The following is a 26,829-nucleotide window of genomic DNA, read 5'->3' as shown; positions in this document are numbered from 1 at the left end:
TAATTTTTTCATGCTGTGAAAAGGTACTTTTACTTGGATTAATTATCAGTATTTCACACATCATTGTATCATAATCTTTAGAAATATATATTCAGAAATGTCTCCCTATAGGCTCAGAAAGGTTTTAATGTATGCTATGACCCTGCTTAGTTAAAAAGACAAACTATTCTCACCCTCCTGTATAATTCCTTCAATTGTAATAAAGGGAAAGATGTGTAAATGACTTTTGAAAACCAAACACAATCAATTAATCCTACAATTGTTTTCAATACTGTGTTTCTTACGTTACGCTATGCATTTTCAAAACTCTTATGGTTAGATGTAGATATTATTGGGAGATATTAAAAACAATATTGCCTTTTTTTGGTCTACTCTGTGTGTGGCAAGACTTTAGCTGAGCAATAATCTATGTCTAAAATCAGATCTATGTTGAATGGAAAAGAGGGTCTTAAAAGACTGAATTGGAGATAAGCTGATAATAGATAGCAAATTTTCTAAAAGAAGTTGTTGTCTGAAAAGCCTAGTGCTTTTCTCTGAAACAAGGACAATAGATGAATTGTACTAGCTTCGGTGAATATAATTCAAACACTACTACTGAACTGTCAAATGCATATCCCATCTTATTTTCTAAAGAACTGTTCTTGAAATAAACTTTTCTCTCCAAAGCACATTTTCTCATAAAGGTTAGATTTCCACTACTACAGGATAGAATAGAACATTGTCTTTTTTTTTTCTTATTTTATTTATTTTTTAATTTTATTTTGTCGATATGCATTGTGGCTGATTATTGTTCCCCATCACCAAAACCTCCCTCCCTCCTCCCTCTCCTACCCTCCCCCTCAACAATGTCCCCTCTGTTTGCTTGTCATATCAACTTCAAGTAACTGTGGTTGTTATATCTTCTTCTCCCCCACCCCCGGGTTTTTTTTTTTTTGTGTGTGTGTGTGTGTGTGAATTATATATTAATTTTTAGCTCCCACCAATAAGTGAGAACATGTGGTATTTCTCTTTCTGTGCCTGACTTGTTTCACTTAATATAGTTCTCTCAAGGTCCATCCATGTTGTTGCAAATGGCAGTATTTCATTCGTTTTTATAGCTGAGTAGTATTCCATTGTGTAGATGTACCACATTTTCCGTATCCACTCATCCAATGATGGACATTTGGGCTGGTTCCAACTCTTGGCTATTGTAAAGAGTGCTGCGATGAACATTGGGGAACAGGTATACTTTCGACTTGATGATTTCCATTCCTCTGGGTATATTCCCAACAGTGGGATAGCTGGGTCGTATGGTAGCTCTATGTGCAATTGTTTGAGGAACCTCCATACCATTTTCCATAGAGGCTGCACCATTGTTGGTAGAACATTGTATTTCAACGTGTAGGTTGAGGCCAAGTTTTAGTTCGGCTGCAGAGATTAAAATTCAGATATTTTCATATCACTTTGATAGTGTCAATTCATTACTCATTAGGTCAACCTCTTTGTGAGAATATTTAATAGAATATCTAAGTCTGTCTTGACTGTTTGGGCTGCTGTAATAAAATACCATAGACCAGGTGGCTTATAAACAACAGAAATTTAATTCTCACAATTCAGAAGGCTGGGAAAGCCAAGACCAAAGTGTGGGCAGATTTGATGTCTGGTGAGGGCCTGCTTCCTGTTTCACAGGTGGCACCTTCTTGCTGTGTCCTCACATGGTGGAAGGGGCATGCTAGCTCTCTAGGGTTTCTTTGATAAGGGCTCTAATCCCATTCATGAGGGCTCTGTCCTCAGCACCTCCTAATACAGTCACACTGGTGATTAGGTTTCAACATATAAATTTGGTAGGGACACAAACTTTCAGACCATAGCAGTCTCCTATTGGAGTTTTGGAGAAATACGGAAAGAGATAACTAAAATAGAAGGTCAGGTATTCTAGTATTTCTTTGGCCTTTACTGCTTCAGTCGGGCTACATGCTCTCAGTGTCCTTCCATTGGTTTTTAGTTTATTTGACTCATTACTATTAAGAAAAATAATACTACCACCACTACTAATAGTAACAACTAAGATTGATTTTGCAATTGTTATGTACCAGCTATAGTGCTAAGTGTTTCACATGCATTATCTCATTGTGTCTTTACAATATACTTATACATAGTGACAAATGAAAGATTGGAAAATTTGGAAATTTGACTTTACTTTGTCAGCATCCTCCCCCTTTTTGGTGTGGAGGAAAAATAATTTCTATGTGCTGACTGACATTGTATCCCATACAGCACCTGTCATGGTGCCTGTGAATGTAATTGCTTAAGAAGATTTTGTTGGAAAATAGGAACGTGTTTAAATAGGTTTAATATGGATATTCTAGATATCATGCACTTTGGGTCTTAGCTACTTTGAATGCTTTGCTCTTCCTTTCTTTCAAGCTGTCCTTATTCACAACTATTGCGCCTGGTATGATTCTTTTCCATATCTCGGTGAAAGAGGGTCTGCTGCAGTAATTGCACTAGTGAATCACATTTGCTGTATGGCACCAGCATGGCTATCTTTGTTTTACAAGATCAATAAAAGTATACACAAAGTATACTAAAGTGCTCTGCTCCAATCAAAACAATCAGATTAACAAAAAAATGAGTTAGAAGAGTTTCATGTAGTTTTTAATGTTATATTTCCACTTTTAAAATCAAGGGGGATTTCTTTACAGATTTTCTTGTGTGATCACCTCTTTAACAGCATGCATTTGCACAGCCTCAGAATATTATTTAATTATGGGCCAAGCCTGTGGCGCCCTCGGGAGAGTGCTGCGCTGGGAGCGCGTCCCGCCGCGGGTTCGGATCCTATGTAGGAATGGCCGGTGCACTCACTGGCTGAGTGCCGGTCACCAACAAAGACCAAAAAAAAAAAAAAAAAAAAAAAAAAAAAATTTTATTTAATTATAACTGAATTATTCCAAGTTTTAAGTATTAGAAATTTTGTTTATTAATCACTGGGATAGGAGTTCCCCACTGTGTCAAGTCCTTAAAAAGTATGCATTGAGAAACATGTTTTTAAAGTATTACTTCAACTCTGAATAAAATACTTGCTAGATAATAAAAAATCTGAATTAATATTTTCTTCATTGAAAGCATGCAAGCTTGGGTTTATGTTTCATATTCTTCACAGATATTTACTGCTTTGCCTTGTTTCTCCCTCCAGATCCAGCAGAAGGTGTACTTACTTAATCTGCTTTTATCTGAAGGCATTTCTTTTTATTTAATGCAATTGTTATTGACTCCCTTGAATATTCTCTGGAATACTCTCCCTGTAATATGTGATGTGAATTGATGTTTCTGAGAAGCTTTACTGATTATACAGTCTCATGGAAATCTTCAATTTTATTTTTAAAAGATGTTGTTTCTCTCTTTCTCTCTTTGGTCCAAGATATTTTACCAAAAAGCTTGTCTCAAGTTACTAAAGTGATATATTTTTGCTTTTCAGTCACTCAAGACTGCTTGCAACTGATTGCAGACAGTGACACACCAACCATAAGAAAAGGTAATGAAATAGCCCTAACACTTTTTGCACTTAGGATTCAGTCCAGTCCAAATACTTGTTAATTTTCAAGTCTAAAAACTGTACTTGAACTGCACCTCAAATGAACCACACACCTCAAAACTTCTTATGATCAGATGTAACATAATAAATAAAGTTTATTCAGAATGACTGGAAAATAAATATTTAGGCTAATGTAATAATCTAATGAACAGAATTACCTTAGAGGCACTGATATTTAGAAATTTTAAATTAGCATACAATAAAATAACATCAATACTAAATCAAATTTAATTTGTTACTATTTAGAAATTATTTTGGCTTCTGTGAAGACTCAAAGTCATCTTCACAAATATTAATTCTCCTATTACATTTGGTTGGTGATGAAACTGAACATATCATAAAAACTGTATTTTTATGACAAATTTCCAGTATCAAATTATTGCTTTCTATTTACCATTTTCTCACAGAGGTAAAATGTTTTAAACTTTTTCATTTACTTGATGCTTTTGTTAGCTTAAATTCTAGACAAGTAAGTGTTTTCTGTAGTAATAGCCTGAAACCAGGTTCATGGAGAATAAACATTTAATGCCGTTTCCCAAAATGTATCACCTAGAGCATTAATCCTGAGAAATTGTTCTTGAAATAAGGGTTTTATTGTCAAATAAGTCTGGAGACCCAGCATCCTATATATTTTTCTTTTAGAATCACAAGGCACATTAACAAATTATTAAATCTGAGAAGTCCTACTCTAGAGAATACTTGTCTAACTTCATTTAATCCAGGTTTTCACAAATTCTTGTGACCATGCCAGTCTAACAGGTATCAACATTTCCCCAAAAGCAAAATATTTTGGAAAATAGTGCTGTATAGCAGCTTCTATTTATACAAGATAACTAATGAACAAAAAGCATACTAGAAAAGAGTGATTTATTCATTTACTCAACTCTCATTTATTCATTTACTTTACATGTATCGATTAAGAACATACAATATTCCAGTTACTCTAGGGGTACAGGGGTAGCTGTGAGTGAAACGTGTATGGTTTCCTACTTTGATGGAGCTTACCTTCTAATGAAGGAAACAGAAAAAACCTACAATTGAGCAAGTAAAATGTAGAATGGTGAAATGAAATGCTGTGGAGGAAATAAAACAGGTAGGGGCTGGAGAATTTTTGTGTTGTGATCCACTGCGGGGAGTTCAGGAGTAGCAGGAGGCTGAGCCAGGGGACCAGGAACGGGAAACCAAAGCTGACACCGCTGCTGAGTGCAGACTGGCCTTTGGAACGATCCCCTCCGGTGCTGCTTTGCATCTGTATTTTTCTATGTGACTTTAATTTTCCTAAACACAACACAGTAACAAGCTGTTTGAAAATCTATTATCTATTGCTCTACATTTTCCAGAATCATGTTTGCAACTTCTAATAGGCTGCAAACTATTTCCTAAGAAGTAAAATAAAGCCAGAAGAAGACCCTAAGGACCAAAGATAACACTTTTTAAAGTTCCTAGGAAAATGATTGCTTTACACATTTGGCCAAAAAAAGGGAAAAAAAAGAAAAGAAAAAGGGAAATGCTGTAAATGATGCAAAATGATGCAGCTCCTGTACTCTAATGCAAATGTGAGACACCAAAAGTGTGAATTGAAAACGCTTGTCCCGCTTCTGATCTGTTCCCACCTACCCCCACCTCACAAGCTACCGCCTTGATTGGTTCTTGTGTAGACTTCACGACTCTCTTTATGTGGACTCAAACAAATTGGGATGTGGTTCTGATTTCCCTCTGTCTTATACTAAACATAACTGTACTTGCAATAGACATTATTTGAAAGGAGTAAAACCTGCTTTCTTTCTTCAATGCATATTGCAGATATTTTGATGTCTCTACATAGAAAGTTCCTCATTATTCCAAAAAGTTGCCAAGTATTCCATTGTATGACTGCAATTTATTTAACCAGTCCCCTACTGATAGACTTCTTACTGACAATCTTTGCAATGATAATGCTTCAAAGAATGACTGGACATTTGTAATGTATCATGTGTCAGCCTATGTGTGAGACAGATTTTGAATTTTGACAGTTATTACCAAGTGGTTCTGTCAGAGCAACAAAAGAATATTAGGTGAAAAGTAATATCTCTTAATTTGCATTCTTTTAATATGAAATGTGTGGGCCATCTTTTTGTATGTTTTAAGAATCATTTGTATTTCTGTCTTTACATTCTTCCAATATTTGTTTCTATTTTTATTTTATTTTCTATGAGCTATCTGTTCATATCCTTTCTATTTTTTCTATTGGGCTGTTGATCATTTTTAGATTGATTTCTGTGAACTCTTTATATCTTAAGCAAATTAATCTTTTGTATTATGAATTGCAAGCAGTTCCTAACATGTTGTGATTTGTCTTGTTAATTCTGCTTAAGGTTGATTTTTTCTGGTCAGATTTGTTGATTTTTATTTTTTAAGAGTTCTGAATTTTGAGTCATGACTAGAAAGTCCTTCTACACCTCAGAGATATTAACAAAGGTTCCCAAATTCCTTCTAAAGCTTTGATGGTTATTTTTTACATTTAAATATTTTATCTATTAGCAATTTATTCTGGTATAAGATGTGAGGTATGCAACCAACTTAAGTTTTTTCCTCAGAGGACTACCAATTACACCAAAATTTTTTTAAAATAGCTCATCTTTCCCACATTACTTGAAGATGTTCAATTTAACTTATATCAAATTCCCGTATGTGTGTCAATTTCTTCATTTTTTTCAGCTTTCTCTCCATGACTTATCTATTATATTGGTTTATTTGTCTGTTCATGTGAACCCAAAAGATGACATTTTAGTTAGGACTTTATATGATTATTTGGTGGGTCTAATTCCCTCCTCAATATCTCAATTTTTTTTTTCACTTTTAAGGCTTCTTTTTGTTCTCTATTTTTCCCATAGGAACTATAGAATTAGATTAGCTAGTTAAAAGAAAAAACTAAAAACTAAAAAAAAAAAAAAAAAAAAAAAAAACCTTCTGATATGTTTCTTGGATCTCATTATATTTATAAATTAAGAAAAAATCCTTATGACAACAGGTGTTTAAGAATATGATATATATTTATATTCATTCAGTCTTCTTTTGTTTCTTTATGTATTGAACTTTTCTTCATGTAGTTCTTGCATGTTTCTTGGTAATATTATTACAAGGTATTTTATCTTTGCAGTTGCTGTTGTAAATGGGGATATTTTCTTTCACTCTATCTTCTAGCTGGTTATTCTTTTTGTGTATGAAGGCCTTTTCAATATCAAGGTTGAAATAATTTTTTAAATTTGCATTTCCCTAGTATGAATTTGCCCAAAGTTTCATTTTTAAGTCTTCTGAAATAATTTGTTTTAATGTGTGTCCTATGTATACAGAACAGAGTTGTGCTTTACTTTTTGATCTCATATTAAAATTATTTTTATTTATTGGGTGATATAATCTCGGTTACATTTACTCATTTCAGAAATGCTTGGCCACTATTCATATTATGCTATATTGTGCATTGTTTTACACTTTAACAAAAGAGTTTCTATTTTTGTAGATTTAAAGAGGTTGCTCACTATGTAAGCTGTATGATTTGCTTTTTCTGTGTGTGAAGAGCACTAGTATTTACCTTTATGATTACATCTTTTTTTATTGATGTCAAATTCACATAATATAAAAGCAAAGTGTACATTGGCAGTTAGTGCATTCACAATATTTTGAAACTATCAAGTCTCTCTAGCTCCAGAACACTTCTATCAGCCCAAATGAAAACCCTGTATTCATTAAGCAGTTAGTCACCATTTCTTCATCTCCCCAGCCTATGGTAACCACCAATCTGCTCTCTGACTCTATGGATTCACCTATTCTGAACATTTCATATAAATGTAATTACCCAATATGTGACCTTTAGTGCCTGGCTTCTTTCACTTAGCATAATGTTTTCAGGTCCCTGGTGTAGCATATATGATTACTTCAGTCCTCTGGATGGATAAATAATATTCCGTCATATGTTAACCATAATTTGTTTATTCATTCATCCATCCATTAATGGGTATTTAGGTTGTTTCCTTTATTGGCTATTGTGAGTAGTGATTCTATAAACATTTGCATAAAATATTTGTTTGGAGTACATACCTAGGAGTGGAATTGTTGAGAAACTGCCAAACTGTTATCAACAATGGCTGCACCATTTTTCATTAGCACAATATACAATGACACATTGCTTTCACTATTATTGGTGTTGCTGTTTTTGCATTTCTGTTGGGTGTGAAGTAGTATCTCATTGTGGTATTGATTTGCATTTCTCTAATGACTGATAATGTTGAGTATCTTTTCATGTGTTTATTAGCTCTTTGTATATCTTCTTTGGGAAAAAATGTCTATTCAAGTCCCATGTCCATTTTAAAATTTGGTTGTCTTTTTGTTGTTGAGTTGTAAAACTTCTTTATATATTGTAGGTGCTAAACCCTTCTTAAATATCTGATTTGCAAATATTTTCTTCTATTTTGTAGATTTTTTTTTTTTTTTACTTTCTTAATAATGTCCTTTGACACATGAAAGTATTTACTTTTGATGAAGTTTACCTAGCTTTTGTTTTTTGTGTTTTTGGTGTCTTTACTACAGAATCTATTGCCAAATTCACAATCATGATTTTCTCCTATGTCTTTTTCTAAGAGTATTATAGTTTTTTATATTATCTCTACATCATTGATTCATTTTTAGTTAATTTTTTATATGGTGTGAGGCAGGGGTCCACCGTCATCCTTTAGCATGTAGATATCCAGTTGTCCTGGCATCATTTGTTGAATACTATTCTTCCCCCATTGAATGGTCTTGGCACACCTGTCAACATTAATTGGTCATAGATGTATGGGTTTATTTCTGGACTATCAATTTTGGTTTTTGTATGTCTATCCTTCTGCTGGGCCACCATACTGTTTTGATTACTGTTGATTAGTAGTAAGTTTTAAAATTTGGAAGAGTGAATTCTCCAACTTTGTTCTTCATTTTCAAGATTGTTTTGGCTATTTGAGGGTCTTTTGCAGTGCCAAATAAATTTTAAGATTAGCTTTTCCATTTTTGAAAGAAAAAAAGCCATTGAAATTTGTATAGAGATTGGACTAAATCTGTAGATAAATTGGGTAGTACTGCCATCTTAGCAATATTAAATATATCTGTCCATGAACACAAGATATCTTCCCATTTATTTATGTCTCCTATAATTTCTTTTAGCAATGTTTTGTAGTTTTCAGTATACAAGTATTTTATTTCCTTGGGTAAATTTATTCCTAGGTATTATATTCTTTTAGATGCTTAGTCAGCTCAGGTTGCTATAACAAATTATTATAGACTGGGTTCCTTAAACAACAGAAATTTATTTCTCACAGGCTGGAGGCTGGAAAATCCAAGATCAAGGCACCAGGTACAGAGAGGGTATTTTTCTGGTTTGTAAATAGCCATCTGTATTAGTCTGTTTTCTGTTGCTTATAGCAGAATACATGAAATGGGGTAAGTTATAAAGGAATGAAATCTATTTCTTGCAGTTCTGGAGGCTGGGAAGTCCAAGATCCAGGGAACACATTTGGTGAGAGCCTTCTTCTTGGTGATGACTATTTACACTGACACAGGGTATCACATGGCAAGAATGGCGTGAGCAAGAGAGTTAATGTACTCACTTGTTCTCCTTATAAAGTCATAATTATTGTTTTATTTGTTTGTCTTTTAAATCATATAGGAAACAAAAAGAGGAGCAACAAATAGAAATACAGTAATAATGGCTTTTATGTTTATCTATACAGGCTCCTTTACCTGTGTTCTTTATTTCCTCATGTCTTCCAGTTACTACCTAGTACTGATGAACTTCCTCAGTTTTTGTTCATTTGGGCACATCTTAATTTTTTCTTCATATTTGAAGGATGTTTTTCCCATATATAGAATAGTTGGTAGACAGTTTTTTCATTCAACACTTTAAATATGTCATCCCACCACTTCTGGTCTCCATGGTTTCTGATGATAAATCAGCTGTTTATCTTACTGAGTGTAACTTGTACTTGACAAATTACTTCTCTCTTGCTGTTTTCAAGATAATGTCCTTGTCATTGTCTTTCAACAGCTTGATTGTGATGAGCCTTGGTATGGATCTCTCTGTGTTTATCCTGCTTGAAGTTTATTAAACTTTTTAGATGTGTAGATTTATGACTTTCTTCAAAGTTGAGAAAAATTTGGCTCTTATTTCTTCAAACATTCTCTCTGCAATTTCCTTTATCTTCTCCCTCTGAGACTCCAATAATGCATATGTTAGTCTGCTTGAAGCTATCTGAGAAGTTCCTGATGATCTGTTCGCTTCCCTTCATTTTTTTAAAACTTTATATTTCAGAGCAGTTTTAGTTTCACAAAGGAAGATACAGGGATATCTCATATGTCTCCTACCCCTACACGAGCATAGCTTCCTTTCCTGTTATCAAAATCCCCTGTCAGAGTAGTACATTTGTTACAATTGATGAACCTAAACTGATAAATCCTTATCAGTCCATGGTGTACATTAGGGTTCACTCTTGGTGTTGCACTTTCTGTGGGTTAGCACAAATGCATAATGGCATGGACCCACCAGTATAGTATTGTACTGAGTATTTTCACAGACACAAAAATCCTCTATTCTCTCCTATTTGTCCTGTTAATTTATTTATTGTTTATTTAACCACTGATCTCTTTAATGTCTCTATAGTTTTGGCTTTTCCAAAGTGTCATATAGTTGGAATCATGCAGGAAGTAGCCTTTTCAGATTGGCTTCTTTCACTCAGTGATATGCATTTAAGTTTACTCCAAGTCTTTTCATGGCTTGATAACTCATTTCATTTTAGCACTAAATAATATTCCACGGTCTGGCTATACAATAGTTTATTCATTCACCTTCTGTGGGACATCTTGGTTGCTTTCAAGTTTTTACAATGCTGAATAAAGCTGGTATGAACATTTGTGTGCCATTTTTTGTGTTCCAGTTTTTGTAAGAAACTGCCAAACTGTCTTCCAAAGTGGCTACATCATTTTTCATTTACACCACCAATGACACAAAGATTTCCTGTTGCTCCACATCCCTGTCAGAATTTGTTGTTGTCAGTGTTCTGGATTTTGGTCATTTTCATAGCTGTGCAGTCATATCTCCTTATTATTTTAATTTTCCTGCTGATTTATGATGTGGAACATCTTTTCCTATGCGTATTTGCCATCTGTACATTTTTGGTGAGGTGTCTGGTGAAGTCTTGGCCTATTTTTTAATCAGGTTGTTTTCTTATTGGTGAGTTTTAAGAGTACATTATGTATATTAGATAACAATCTTTTATCAGATATGTCTATTGTAAACATTTTCTTTCAGTCTGTGGCTTGTCTTTTCACTCCCTTGACAGTGTATTTTGCAAAGCAGAAATTTTTGATTTTAATAAACTGCAGTTTAGCAATTCTTCCTTTCATGATTTTCCCTTTGGTATTGCATCTAAAAAAGTCATTGACAAATCAAAGTTCACCTGATTTACTCCAACGTTATCTTCTAGTAGTTTTATAGTTTTGCCTTTTACATTTTAGGGCTTGATGCATTTTGAGTTAATTTTTGTGATGAGTGTAAGGTCTGTGTCTAGCTTTGTTTATTTTATGCATGTGGGTGTCCAGTTTTCCCAGAATTATTTGTTGAAAGGATTATCTTATCATCATAATATTGCCTTTGCCTTTTGTCAAAGATCAGTTGACTATATCTGAGTCTATTTGGGGACTCTTTATTTTGTTCTATTAATCTATTTTTTTGTTCTTTTGTCTATACCACACTGTCTTGATTACGTAGCTTTATATTAAGTTTTGATGTTGATTATTATCAGTACTCCCACTTTGTTCTTCTCCTTCAATATTGTGTTGGCTTTTCTGGGTCTTTTGCATCTCCATATATTCTTTAGACTCAGTTTGTTGATATCTACAAAATAACTTGCTGGAATTCTGTTCAGAGTTGCACTGACTCTATACATCAAGGTGGGAAAAACTGACATCTTGACAATTGTAGAGGATTGAATTATGTTCCCCCAGAATTCACTGAAACTTGAATTGTGTCCCTCAAGTTTTATGTATTAGAAACTTAGCCCCCACTATGACTGTTAAGAGGGTGGGAATCCTATTATGGTAATTGAAAGTGGAGCCTTGAAGAGGTGATTGGGTTGTAGGACCATGCAGTAGTGAATGGATTAAAAATGGTGGTCAGGGGCATGGTTCTGAGGGCTTTAAAAGAAGAGGAGAGTCTGTCTTTCTCTCTGTGTGCTCTCTACACTTCTACCATCTTGCAATGTGAGACCCCTGGGTCACTGTTGCCACCACCAGATGGACTTTGGACTTCTCAGCCTCAGAAACTGTAAACAATAAATGTTGTTTTCCTTTATAAATCACCCAGTTGCAGGTATTTTATTATAAGCAACAAAAAACGAACTAATACAACAATACTGAGTCTTCCTATCTATTAGCATGTAATATTTCCCCATTTATTTAGTTCTTCTGCGATTTCTTTCATCAAAGTTTTGTAGTTTTCCTCATATAGATCTTATATTATACCTAAGTGTTTCATTTCTTGGGTGCTAATGTAAATGGTATTATGTTTTTAATTTCAAATTGCACGTGTTCATTACTGGTATAGAGAAAAGTGACTGTCTTTTGTCTATTAACCTTGTATCCTGCAACATTGCTATAATCACTTATTAGCCTTAATTCTTTTTTCTTCTGCTTCTCAAATTAGATAATTTCAGTTCTCCTGTCATCAAGTTTGCTGATTCTGTCTTCTGTCTACTGTTTAATGCCTCTAGTGAATTTTTTATTTCAGCTATTTTATATTTAACCACAAATTTTCTATTTGGTTCCTTTTAATAATTTTTATCTCTTTATTGAAATCATTTATTTGTTTATACAACATTATCCTGGTTTTAAAATTCCTTGTTCATGGTTTCCTTTAGCTGTTTAAGTATATTTAGAAGAGTTAAAACCTTTATCTATTAAGTCCAAATGCGTGTGCTTTCTCAGATATGGTTTCTGTCAATTTTTTTTTCACTCTGTAATGGGTCATCATTTCCTGTTTCTTTGTATGCTTTGCAATGTTTTTGTTTAAAATTGGAAAATTTGAATATTATTATGATAATTCTGGGAATCAAATATCCCCCCACCCCAGACTTTTCTGTGGGCTATAGTTGTCCATTTGTTTAGTAACTTTTGCAAAATATTTTTTACAAAGACTGTATTCCTTGTCCTGTGTGGCCACTGAAGTCTTTGTTCTACTATCTCTGCAGTCAGCCTTTCTTTCTTTTTTTTTTTCTTTTTTAAATCTCTAATCCTAATGCTGACAGAGATTTTCTTAAACACTAGAAGCCAAAAATAAAATTAAAATAACTTCACCAGTCTTTGCAAATTGGCTCCAAGCTGGGGCATTCCTTCAGCCCTTAGCTAGGCTGCCAGCAACTTTGCCTTTGTCTTCACCTCCTGTTTGCATAGACCCAAAGAATAGCTGAAGGTGTAAGCCTATGATCCTGTCAAGTCATTTCTGAGCATGCATCTGGCCCTGGGCATGCATGTTGCATTTCAGATTCTTTGAGTGTATGTGGTAGCCCTTCAAAGCCTGTATTCATCCCCCCAAGTTTCTTTCTCCCTAGCCTCCTCCTCCTCCAGATTTTTGGTTAGTTTGCTGCTTTCTCCATCTGCTGCTCCATGCTCCAGGTGGTTATGGGATGTATCTTTTTTCCATGGATGCCAGCCTGAGAGGCTTCTTCCCTCTGAAGCAAGCCTCCAGGCAGGTCAAAATGCACAGACACAGTGTTTTGCATACAAGGTGAGAATTATACTCCCTGATACAGGCTGCCGTCAGCAACTCAGTTCATCATTTCCATGGCTGCTGCCAAGCTGGAGAATGGGGAATGGTAAATGTGTAAGAAAAAAATGCCACAATATTTTCTTATTGAAATTTTGCCGCCTTTTTTTTTCTTTATGAAACACTCCCTCAGGTGCTATAAGTTTTTATTATATTACATAAATCCAAAAAAGTTGATTGTATCAGTTTTTAATCATCTTAATGGAAGCTTCAGGAAAGGGACTAATTCTTTGAGCTTTCTACTCTGATGTTTTCCATGATACTACTCTGACATCTGTAATTATATCTTTAGACAACATGTACTGAGTTTCTACTATTGTCTCTGACAAAATTCATGTGATTACTCTTTACTTTCTCTACCATTTTGGTCTGAAGAATAATATGATATTTCGTGATATTTATCTATGTACTGTTAAAATATTTATATTTCTATTACTTTCAAATTGATCTGTCAACCTGAAATTATATCCTTTTACCCCTCATTGTTATAAATGAGGCAATTGATGAATTTACTATTAGTATATTTCCCCTTCTACTTCCTAATATTTGTTAGTTATATAATTTCTACATTGTGAAGGCATGAAACAGTTTTCTTCTTTTCTGTCAAACCATTGTCTTCATGCATTTTTGTCGCAGTTTTATGGATAAACATATTCAATAATCATGGCAAGTTCTTCTACTGTGGTTTCTTATTCATATATTTAGTTTGCCCGAATTTAGTTCTTCACTGGTTTACTCCAAATGGGCTAATGAGAGTAGTGTTCACTAAGCACTTGCATTAACAAGGCTATTTCTTTGTAGTCTATAATTGAAGGACAGGTGGCTGTATACAAAAGTCTCGGTTTATCCTTTTTTTACTTGAATGTTTTCTGGAAATTTCTCCACTGTCTTTTGGTGTTATATTCATTTTGGAGAAAGCTAAGGCAAGAGCAAATTTTCTTCTCGTAAGTGCCCTTTCTTGCCTAGTTGCACAAACGATTATTTCTTTACCTTTAAAATTCAATAATTATTACTCAGTTATTCTCTGAGTTGGCTATTGTTGTATGTAGGATGAAACTCCCCCAGAGATGTCCACACCCTAATTTCTGAAATCTGTGATTATATGACTTTACAAGGTAAAAGAGACTCTACAGATGTGAGGATCTTGGGGAGATATGCTAGATTATGCAAGTAGGTGCAGTGTCATCACAAAAGGTTCTTATGGAGGTTAGGAGAGTCAGAATCAGAGGAGTCTGTGTGCTGCTGCAGGCAGAGTTCAGAAGGATGCAGTTGCTGGTTGTGTAAAAGGAAGAGGGCCGTAAGTCGAGGAATGCAGGCAGCCTCTGGAAGCTGGAAAATGCAAGGAAGCAGATTCTCCCCAGCCTCCTGCACAGGGAAGAGAGCCCTGCCAGCATCTTGGTTTCAGTCCAGTGAGACTTCGGACATTTAGCACTGTGAGATAATAAGTATGTGTTGTTTTAAACCACTAAGTGTGTGGCCATTTGTTACAGCAGCGACAAGAAACTAATACACCATACTTAACCCACTTTCCATGGCACGGGATGTGCCCTTTAGTTTTTAGGAGCACTGAGATGCTGCTCAGTGTTGTCTTTTGTTGTTTGTTTTGTCTCCTGGGTTTCCAATTCTGCATATGCTGGTAACCTTTTACTATGTTCTGTCTTATTCTATTATTTTTCCAAATCCCTAACTCTTTTTAAATTTCCATCTCATTTTGTTTTGTACACGTTCTATTTCCCCTTCTAAACTTCTCCTTTCATCTTAATTCAATGAGTTTTTTTCCCCTCTTAATTTCCCAAATTCTTCCAGCTAAGACTGAACTGTCCTAGATTGTCTGTATGTAGGAGCTTTTGTGTGTACGTGAGGAGTTCTTCACCTTCAGGATTTTGCTGTTGCCTCACCCCCTCACTACTTTCCATGCTTTTTCTCTTTCACTTCACTCAGATTTAGTGTGATCTCAGTTACTTGTGGCACCCTTATAGTTATTTTGGAGAACATACATCTATCTGTTTATTTATTTATTTTTTTGCCTATGGCCTCCAGGAAGTAGGAGAGAGATAATTTCCACAGTCATGTTGATAGTGGAAGTCTCTTGTTTATTTCCACTTTTTTAACGTAATTATTTCATGGAGGCTATGATGGGATTTATTTTTTATCTCTCAATAGAATTTGGCATTTGATGACTCCTTGAGATACATGCTTCCCTTGGTTGTTTCTCTAATCCATTTCCTGTACTTTTGGCCACTCCTTTTTTATGTCTTTGCAAATTACTCTTAAATGTATCTCTTAAATATTGATTTTGTCAGACCTCTGACATAGTCCCATTCTTTTTTATCCTTCTTATTTCTTTGGCATTCTTAAATATTCCCATGGTGTCATTTAATATTTATAAGCCAATGGCTTAAATGATGGCTTAAATTTAGCCCAAATCACTTTCCTGAGCTCTGAAGGTATACACACCTCTGTCTGTTGAAGATCTCTCCTTGAATATCTTGGTGACATCTCAGCCTGAGCTCTAGAACATTTGCTCAAGTCTATTCACCTTCCAGTGTTCCCTGTTCCAGTAAATGCCATGACTATGTTGTTCGTTCCAGAAATCTGGGTGTTGTTCTTCAACTTCTCCCTCTAACTCAGCACATTAATCTCAAAACTATGTTAACTATTTTTTAAATGCACTTTGAATTAATCTACTTCTCTTCATTTTCATCTCACCATCCTAGTACAAACCACGATCATCTCTCACCTTGACCGCTTTTTTTTTTTTTTTTGCCTCCAGATCTTCTGCACCTGTTCTCATCTGGTAGTCACATAACGATAGTTCTAAAATACAGATATAACCACGTCTCTGTACTACTTACACCCCCACGAGGCCCTACCCTCCTGACTGGCTTCTGCAATCTGTTGATTTTCCATATCTACTGAAGTTACGGAATCAAGCATATGATTACTGTGAATTACAATGCCAGACTATATTTGTTTTATATAACAAAAACCATTATTTATTGAATTAATTTACTTAATCTTCCTTTTAAAAAGTGTTACCAATGTCTTCTTTCTTAAAATTATTTCAAGCCATTTTAAGAGAAAAAAATGAAAAATCAAGAGAAGAAACTAAATGTGGTAGCTGTAAAAGACAGATGCTCTCTGCAGCATTTATTTTTAGTTATTGAGGGTACCAACACTGGAAGTATAACTGTTTGGGAGGAAATTTCCTATTCAGAAAATGGAACAGAAAACAAATACTAATGAAATATATATGATTTTGTATAAAAATTTGTCATCCTAAAATTTATCTACAACTCTTCCATATACATCAGAAGAGGAAAGATCTACATTGGAGAGCAGACATTTAAAAAAATACATGCAAATTATGTTCATATATTAAACTAACATTATTTTATTTTATTTCACATATTAATATATATTGATTTTGTTAAATTGTTGAAGACTTTTAAATACCCCAAGTAATTAAAACTCAGAGGAACTGAAAAGTTCCAATATTTTATATGAAGTTATATCTACCTGTATTTTAGCTGTTGAGTAGCTATAAAAAACAATAATACACTTGAAGCTTACTTCCAAATTCTTAAATATCTACTATAAGGAGTCATGCATGGTAGTTTTAAAAAGCACTCTACAGAGTGGATATTAATGCATATTTTCTTGTTTGTATTCACTGTACTCTAACTGACATGCTAAAAATCTAAGCTTTAGGATGTAAAATAATATACTATTCATGTTTAAATTTACAATGTAGTTTTTTAGGTATTGTTTAGCTCGTTTTCTTGAAGCGTTAAGAATTTATTCAACAGCACATATATATTGAGTGTACACTGTATGCTAGGCTTTATTCTTGGAATACAGCTCTGACTGTAACAAACTCTGACTTTATGGAGTAAATCTGTGTGTGTGGGTTTGGGTGGGTGCGTGCACGTACGTGCATGCATGCATAGGTGGGTGTGGGTGTGGAGTGTGAGAGGAGTCCAGACAGTAAATAAATACGAGGAAACATATACTCTACCTCTTGAATAAGAATATTGCCAGAAAGAGATGATAAAATGCCAAAAGAAAATATCAAAAGAAAATAAGAATACAGACCTAATAACTACTTGTTTTCTTTCCATGCCAACAATACAGCAGTAAAGTTTAGTAAGAACTGGGTCATTAATTTTATTAATACAAATATGGTGTAAAGAAATGGAAACTCAATTCAAAGTATCACAAAAAGTTTTAGTATATAAATATCTCTGGCCAGAATATAAACAAGCAGTTTTGGAAATGTGAGTTTTACTTTAATTCAGGAGTGTATACTAGCTCTATGATGAAGGGTGTTTCCTTTCTCTGAATTTCAGTAACCAGATAGTAAAATGCTTTTAAAAAACAATTGAATGCATATGATTAATTTTCATAGTACAAAGTCATTTGAATTGTTTTATGTTTAAATTTGAGTTAGTTAATTTGATAAATATTTGCTGCATCTCTACTGTGAGCCAGTCATGATGTTAAGCCCTGTGGAAACAGCAGGGAATCAAACATAAACAGCCCTTGAATTCAGAGAAGTTAGTATCTAAGATGTATTATTTGTAGGGGACGTGGGGAAGCTCTCTTTGGTCAGAGCATAAAATGAGTTTCATTAAACCACGAAACAAATTGTCTTCAGAATCATCAGTTTGTATTTTACGATAATAATCATTGTTACATTAATTCTTTAACACTCTAAAAGAGTGCTTTGAGAACATCATCTCATTTAAATGATATTAAGAACTATTTTATTCTCATCTTTTCACTGAAATTATACCATATAAAAATTGGCGATGATGATCTCGACTTTGTTATTTGTAATTAAGGTTATCTTTTGTTCACTGACTATTATTATCCAGTATGGCACTGGAGAGTTTTTAATTAAGGAAAATGTTCCCCAAAGCCCTTCTTGAGAAGAGATTAGGATGACCCCACCTGCCCCATATTAGGGACACACTCACTCTCAGTGAGAAACACGGGAGGAGGCAGCTCCTGGAGCAGGAGGCACAGACAAGCGTAGACCTGCACCTGCACCTGCACCGCTCTTCCACCCTCCAGCATCCTTCTCCCTCCTGCCTCCCTCCCTCTTGCCTCCCCACACTCTCTGGTATCTCTCCTGTCTCTGTCTATGGCAATGTGAACTTAAAGGGCTGCCTTAAAGGATTATTGTTCATTTTAACTTGAATTCACAATGTAATTTGCTTTATCAGAGTTCTTAACTCCTTGGAAATAGCCAGAAAAATACATGGTTCTTGTTCTATATTCTTCTTTCAAGAATCAAGAATCTCATTTGGTCTGGAAATGTTCATCAGTATAAGCCATTACAGAAAACAGTATGGAGTTTCCTCAAAAAATTAAAAATAGAACTACCACATGATCCAGCAATGTCAGTAAAGGGTATATATATATCCAAAGGATATGAAATCAGTATGTCAAAGAAATATCTGCACCTCCATGTTTATTGAATCACTATTCACAATAACTAAGGCATGGAATCATCCTAAGTCTTCATCAGCAAAGGATTGAAAAAAGTGTGGTATGTATACATAATGGAATACTGTTTAACCACGAAAAAAAAGAATGAAATCCTGTCATTTGCAGCCAGGATGGAATTGTGTGAAGTGAAATAAGCCAGGCACAGAAAGACAAAGACCACATGATCTCACTCATGTGTGGAAGCTAAAAAAGTCAAATTCTTGGAAACAGAAAGTAGATCTGTGGTTACCAGAAGCTAGGGCAGTGGTGGGGGGAGGGCTTGGGGAGATGTTGGTCAAAAGACATAAAGTTTCTTAGGGAGAATATGTTTAAGAGATCTATTGCACATCATGGTGACTCTAGTAAATAACAATATATTGCATTCTTGAATAATGCTAAGAAAGCAGATTTTAAGTGTACTCACCACAAAATGACAACTAAGTGAGCTAATGCATATGTTAATTACCTCGACTTGGCCATTCCACAATCTGTATGTATTTCAAAACATCATGTTGTACACCATAAATATATACAATTTCATCTGTCAATTAAAAAATAAAATTAAAAAAGAATCTTATTTAGAAAAAGTTCAAAGATGATTGGTTTGCCTTGTACACAGTATATAAAGTAAGCACATACACTTAGCAGTTTTGTTTATGGAGTACAAAAATATTGTCAGCTACCACATTATACTGTGCCCCTTAATGAAAATCTGGAGAGGAAGCAAGTTTTCTTTGATCTCAATTCTTGGAAAAGTTTTTTGGTTTTTTTTTTTCCCCCCTCCCCTGAGCTTCTGTCATACTGTCTTTTGCAGACTCTGAATTTTATTATCCATTCTGTTACTCTTTTTGCTATGACCAAGGTGAAATTTGGAGACCCATGTGGCCCACCATAACCAAGTAGGAACCTTTTTCATGACTGTAGACTACCACAGGTCCAGGTTTCTATTCTATCCTTATATTACCATTTCCCTAATCTTCTCTTCACTTATTTTACATCGTTTTATTTACACCCCCCACATTTCCCAGTCTCTGGACTTAGGGCGCATGCTTTACTCGAGTATTTACATAACTGTGAGACACCCAGTGTGAATTCTCTTGGAAAGGAGTGTTTACACTCTCTCAATGGGTTTTGACATCCAAAAGCACCCAGACTTGACCCTGGCTCAGGGCTTTGGTCTCCTGCTGCCCTCTCACTCTGTTGCTGCTCTTTTTTCTGTGCCTTTTCATCCCACCCTTGAGCACAGTGGCTTCCCTATCACCCCCCAAGTGACTTCTGAAGGACGATTATCAGTGTACTGAACAGAGACCACTTACACTCGAATGTCACAGGCCATCGTTACAAAGTGCCCTGACTGTTTCCTAGTAAAGGTCATGTCTCTACCTTTCCTCCTCCTTTCTGAGGCTCTATTCTGTTGCCATGTTGTTGCGGGGTGGGGGTGTCCCTTCCTTCTGGTACCCTTTGCTAAACTCTTCACCCACTTACTCCCACCTGTCTGGGAACCAAAGAAAAATCTCCACCAGTGTGGTATTCAAGGAAATTCTGTTCATTCTGTGCTTCAAACTCTCTCCTCCAGACCAGCTTTTATTATAAAATAGCTGAAATATAGAACAATAAAAGTAAACCCTGGCATTCATAGGAAGTGTTTGCTCTTACGTTCCTGTATCCCATAGTTCCTGGGTTAATATACAGTGACGGTGGAGACTCCAGTGGAATACAGTGATTTCCCTTTCTTTCTTTTTCTTTTTTAAGATGAAATTCTCTTCTACGTTTCACATTCGGTTTAGTACCTATGTGGACTTGAAAATTGTTTATTTTTGTTGTTGTTGTTGTTGTTTTCCCTTACAAATAATTCTCTTCATTGTAGGATCTTACACCTTTGTTCCGTGGCTTCTCAGCTTTAAAAGAGGAAGAGCCCTAGAAGAGAAAGAGAATAAAATATTGGTCAAAGAAACTGGCTACTTCTTTATATATGGTCAGGTAGGTTCCGACTCTTCTGCTTTCACCATTCGCATCATCTTATTCTGTGCTCGCTTCTGACAAAGTTCCCTTCTTTGTTTCTTAGGTTTTATACACCGATAACACCTTTGCCATGGGACACCTAATACAGAGGAAAAAAGTGCATGTCTTTGGGGACGAATTGAGTCTGGTGACTTTGTTCCGATGCATTCAAAACATGCCTGAAACACTACCCAATAATTCCTGTTATTCAGCTGGTGAGTTATAGTTCTCAGACCTCTTTATTGTGAAATGAAGAGACACTGCTGAAACATCTGAGCTTCACAATGCAATAAAGAAAGGACGGTGCCCCAAAATATAAATATACAGACAGAAAGACATTCTGCAATATACTGTATTTTTCCCTTTTTTTTTTTAAATCTCGACAAGCTAGTCTGTTTTAATTGAAACAGTTTTACCATTTTTATATAAATTTAGAAAGGGCAGTAACTTCATAGCATTCTACATTGAGAACAATTCTAAGAGGTATTATCTTCGACCTTTAGTAATATCCAACATCGACAGAGTGATTACCACTGGCCAGGCACTCTCTTCTGCACTGCACATGTGCTCACTCATTTAATCCTCCCATTATTAAGAGAGGTGGAATCTGAGACCCAGAGAGGTAACAAACCTGTCCAGGGTTGCACAACTACCAAGTTTCAGAATTCAGTTTAAACCAGCCAGTCTGGTTCCACAGTAGAGCCACCACCAAAACTCTTCTTTACCTGCCATGAAAGAAATGTCCTTGGCCAGCTTTGAGGGCAAGTTGCACAATGACTTCTCTCCCACTTTTGTGCAGATGACATCTGGTGTAAATGGACACTGGGCAGGTGACTCTGGAATAGAAGAATATAGGAGCAACCCTGCGTTTAGTTCAGGACTAGCGAAGAGGCAAAGGGAGGGGCAGGCCTGTTTTAGTTGTAATTGCCAACATTCCTTCCATTTCATTTTTGGGTGGTAATTTCAAATTAATCAAGGCTAGTTTTAGAAAAATATTCACACCTTAAACACATTTATTTCTTTCTGCGATTTTGTCAAATCTATTCAGAACCCTGAGGACTGTCTTCAGTTCCAGATGGTGACCATGACTGTGACAAGGTGTGAGTTGAGGATTGGGGACTGGCAGTGCATTTCCATGTACTGTATTTCAAATGCATTTACAAAGAAATGCCAAATAAATCAGTTAGAAACTAAGGAAAATAGTTCATAGTAATGGAGATGATGCCATTTCAGGATCTGCAGCCATAAATAGTTTTAATACGGAGATGAAGAAGTTTGTTAGATTGGAATTCCCTAATTTTCATAAAGAAACATTTCCCTGCACCCAGTGCTGACCAGTATTTTGGCGCTGCAAAATATTTATAAACAGTGAGGCTATTCCAATGTGTTATTTACTTATATTTATTAGTACTTGGAATTTTACAGTTATTTAAAAAAATTTTCCAATCATCTGCTCCTCCAACATGTACCTTCTATTAGAGTGCTCTGCCAGATTTCCTAGGTGCCTTACTTTTAAGGATGATTAACTTGATTTTAAAGATATTTCTCAATACTGATAGCTTAGTGTTAGATATGATAACCGTTCTCTAGGAAGTTTCAGGTTTACCATTTTAATCTGTTAGGGCAAATTTGTTTAAAGCTATTAAAAACTATACCTTAGTATATAAGTGCTTCCATAATAACCTAAAAATTTTTAAAGGCCAACTTAAGAAGCCCAACTTAATACCAAGAAACCACTTTTATACACAAAGCAGAATATTACTCATTACTTGATTAATAAAATATGTTTATTGTAGAAAAAATTATAGCTCATTGCTTAATCTAGAAGAATTGAAATAACCAATAACTCACTGTTGGAATTTTAAATAGAACCTATAGTTGTTTATACCCACTTAATTTTCATAGTTAATATTTCCTTCTGGCTGTTGCCCAAGTTTCGGATATTTTGGGCTTTCAGATAGAACAGACATTAATTAACATGGATATGTTTATGTAAATAAATTTTTGCTGTATGTTAATGAAACAATGAAACTTTAAAAAATCTTGTTAGTCATAACTACCAACAATTCAGATACTAGTTATTTTGTTAGTTTCTTTATTTCTTCACCTCGATCCTCCTTTCTTCTGCATATTTGGCTTTTGAGGTGGGGTCAAGAATGACCTGATATACTGAGTATAGACCCTGAGTCACGTTTTATATTCCTGATTCACAGAATACATCATTGTAAATTAGGCACACATAGATGTATTTCCCATTTCTAAGGACCTAATTACTTTGATGCATTTGATTGTCAAGACATAGTCATTTAAGTAAACATAAAATACAGAATCTTGTAAAATGTAATTGGAATGATGCCTAAACCTATAGTCTAGACTCGAACATAGTTAAAAACTATGTTAACAAATGTGCTATAATTATAAATGGTGTTTTGATTTATACTATTTAATATTTACACTTTTCATTTGCATTTTTAAAATACAATTAGGACCATCTTCCATGTGTATGTGTGTAATTTTTCATATTTTTATTTAACATTATAAAACTTTCCCTTTTCAATAAAAAAAAGCAAAACCCACCTTTGACTGTATAATATTCCGTCAAGCTATGTGCTCCTTTTCAGAGATGTGGGTCCTTTTCGGAGCCTCCATTTTATAAACAATAGGTGCTAAATACATTTATATCTGTTATAACTCCTCCTGCTTATTTATTCAAATTTTATTTTAGGCTGATAGAATCATAACTGCTGATAGAATTCCACTGGTGTATTTTAAAATGTGAATACCTTTGTTAGCACTTTTTACCAAAAGAAAATAGTTTTACTTAAGATTTTTTTTTTCTCTTTTCCATTTTAAAACCACTTAAAGTTCTTGTAAATCATCCTCTCCCAGGCATTGCAAAGCTGGAAGAAGGGGATGAACTTCAACTTGCAATACCACGAGAAAATGCACAAATTTCACGGGATGGAGATGGCACCTTCTTTGGTGCATTGAAACTGCTGTGACCTACTTACACCATGTCTGCATCTATTTTCCTCCCTTTCTCGGTACTTCTAAGGGGAAAATACTTAACTGGAAATACCAAGGGGGGGGGGCGGAAAAGTAGTTACCATAGCCATTTCTGTGAGCTATTTGTTATGGTTTGCTGAAACAAGTCCAAAACAGGAAATTTAGCAGACAACCACAGCCAAAAAGTGTCATGTGAATTACAAGAAAAAGGGCCCATTTAAGGAAAGATAGAATTAGAAAGACTTTGCACTGTAATTCCATGTTGAACAATTTAGTCACAGTGTCTCGTAGTGGAGGAAGCACAAAATCCAAAGCATGAGCAGTCATGATTTCTTTCGAAGTGTTTTTCATCATTCACTATGGAACAAGGGCCCATGTCTGTAGGACATTAAGACATTTATGGGAAAGCTCAGGATTCATCTTCTATTTTTATGTTAAATATACCCCTCTCCTTTTCAGTTAACATTATGGAAAGTAAAAAAGAAGTCCTAGAAAACTTGCATAAGATATATGAAAAATAATTAAAAGTTTAAATTTAAATATTAAACGATGAGACTGAAAATAGGATACATGTACTATTTAAGTCTTTTGGTTTATTTCAAGTTTGCAATTCCATCTCGTATTATATATCACCCAAATGTTTTTCATGTAAGGAAAGAATTTCCTCATTTGCTTATGCTTATGTGTATTTTTTATAGTTATTTTCATTTACTTTAGAAACTTTTAACATAGGATCATTCCAATTTATGCATATAAAGCATTAATTGAAAAATAACTATAGTTGTTCTTATATGAAAATAAAATCACCAATAGAAGTTAATGAATACTTTTATAATAATGTAATATAATTTCCCTTTATTTCCTCTTCTGTTTTGAACTGCTGCTATTATATAGTTTACATATCCCAGCCTTTAAAAAATATTCATGTTATTAGCTTTACAGAAGTTGAGGTTTAATTAAAAATCTTGGCATCCTGAAGTATGTCACATGCCACATGCTCCTTCTAAAGATTATGATATCCCAGATGAATAATCCTAATTTTCATTTTATGAAAATCATACTTGAAAGTGTTGTAATACTCATCTTTTATAACGTTTCCTTGGTTTTGCTTCTCTTCTTTTGTCATTAGTTTAAACAGTTTATTTCATTAAGCAGTTTATTTTATTAAACAGTAGATGGAATAATAGACCCCAGTCTACATTAATTTCCTGTCTACTTATATATTTTAAGATAAACTTTTCAAAACAAAGAAAATAATTTAAATTTTAAGACTAAAATTACATTCTGTTTAAACCTCTGGTTTTTATACTTTTTTGCTTTTTGTTTCAAATAAAATACACTTTGCAATTTATTTTGTTTTACATTATATTTACAAAAGAAGAATTTATAAGTGGAGGAGTTTCTATACTGGGAGGAGTGGTCAGTAATTTCCCTAGTGTTGCTGCTAACTTGGATTGCCAAATAAAAAAATGTAGTATCTTTTGCCTCATTGTCTGACTCAAGTCTGTCTAGCAATACCTACCTTTTCATTTCTCTACATATGATTAAATGTCATTTAAAAAATCTGGTTAGACATTGTGAAACATTATAAATTGATATGTGTTAGGGTATGACAAAGTATTCAGAAACATATTTGAAAAAGGATTTGTCCACATGTGTACATATCTATCTGTACCTATCTATCTACATAAAATATTGTTTCTTAGAGTATAAGATTAAAAAACATAATATATTATCATAGGCTTACACACTGTACTATAGTAATTTACAGCTTGTGCCACTGTCCTTTTTAAGTGACTTAGCATATTTTGTCAGCAGGTGTCGAATGCAGCCACAAAAACATTCTTAAATCTTATTGTACTAATGATTTAAATCAGTGTTAAAATGTGAATCCTGTCTTCCTTATAGGTGAAGTTATGAGAAAAGTTAGACTTTGATTAAATAAAATTTATTTAAATATTCAGAAATAGAACTAAGATTAGGTAAATGCTGTGATCACATACAGTGATCTCCATCTCGGCAGTGGTTGTTCAAGTTCTCTCTTCTCTACCCTTTCCTCAATTTATTTTAGGAAAACAAAATGTGTCGACTTAGATCCCTTAATGATTAATTACTTTATCATTTTAGAGGACTAAACAAATAAGATCAACAATACAAAGACAGACAATGATATACCTGGTATGTAGCAGTACAAGCTGATGAATTTCTCTGTCTCACTTTTTCCATCAATAATATAAATTTAGCAATAATTGTTTTCACAGATGAATACATAAACTCACAAAATCCATCTTAAACTGTTTCGGAAGGAAACATTGTTTGTATCATTACCTTCAGAGTTGTATTATAGTAGTAGAATATATGTTATGAGAGTTTTTTGGTATAATATTAGTTTCCAGAAAAGCTAATAGCAGGCCAAGAATTCTTCTTGTTAGGGGCCTATTATTAGGTGGTGAATTTCCACTAGGTGGAGGGTCTGGTAATCATGAATGTGCTCCCCGGGTGTAGTCTTGTCTGCAGCAATCTCTTTGTCACATCTATGACCTGAGCCCCACTCTCTGATGATTCGAAGATACAAAGGAGGACTCAGCCTATTATTAATAATCACCATCTGCGATTAGATGAGGAGGAGGAAAGGACAAAGAACAGGAGGGATTACAGATATGGGAGAAGGCAATGAATCCTTCACCATTCCGTTAATAGCTTTACATGTTTGCAAAACTTTTTGACTTGTTATTTCGAAATAGTTTCAGACTTTTAAAAATATTTTAAAAAGTATGAAGAAAGCCCTTTTATTCTTCACTATATTCCGCAAATGATAACATCTTACAGTACAAAGATCAAAATCAGGACAGTCGTATTGATACAACACTTAAGTAATGTGCAGATCTTATAAAAATTGAGCACATGCTAAATCATAAAGCAAGATCCA

At 34.5% G+C, this 26,829-nt stretch overlaps 1 protein-coding gene across 2 annotated transcripts in view; it reads left to right on the top strand.

Annotated features, from left to right (window-relative positions):
- The window catches only part of TNFSF13B (TNF superfamily member 13b), a 34,752-nt gene extending 10,856 nt beyond the window's left edge, over window positions 1–23,896 (top strand). The window contains exons 3-6 of one of the 2 annotated variants that reach the window (XM_063103474.1): window positions 3,458–3,514; window positions 20,761–20,873; window positions 20,959–21,109; window positions 23,784–23,896. In XM_063103474.1, coding sequence (XP_062959544.1) covers window positions 3,458–3,514; window positions 20,761–20,873; window positions 20,959–21,109; window positions 23,784–23,896 — 434 coding nt within the window. The remainder of the gene's footprint in view (window positions 1–3,457; window positions 3,515–20,760; window positions 20,874–20,958; window positions 21,110–23,783) is intronic. The other variant, XM_063103475.1, reaches the window with a different exon arrangement.
- The last annotated feature ends 2,933 nt before the right edge of the window (window positions 23,897–26,829 follow it).

Source organism: Cynocephalus volans, chromosome 7 (assembly GCF_027409185.1).
Source record: "Cynocephalus volans isolate mCynVol1 chromosome 7, mCynVol1.pri, whole genome shotgun sequence".
NCBI classification, from domain to species: Eukaryota; Metazoa; Chordata; class Mammalia; order Dermoptera; family Cynocephalidae; genus Cynocephalus; species Cynocephalus volans.
This window is presented reverse-complemented; position numbering and strand designations above follow the sequence as displayed.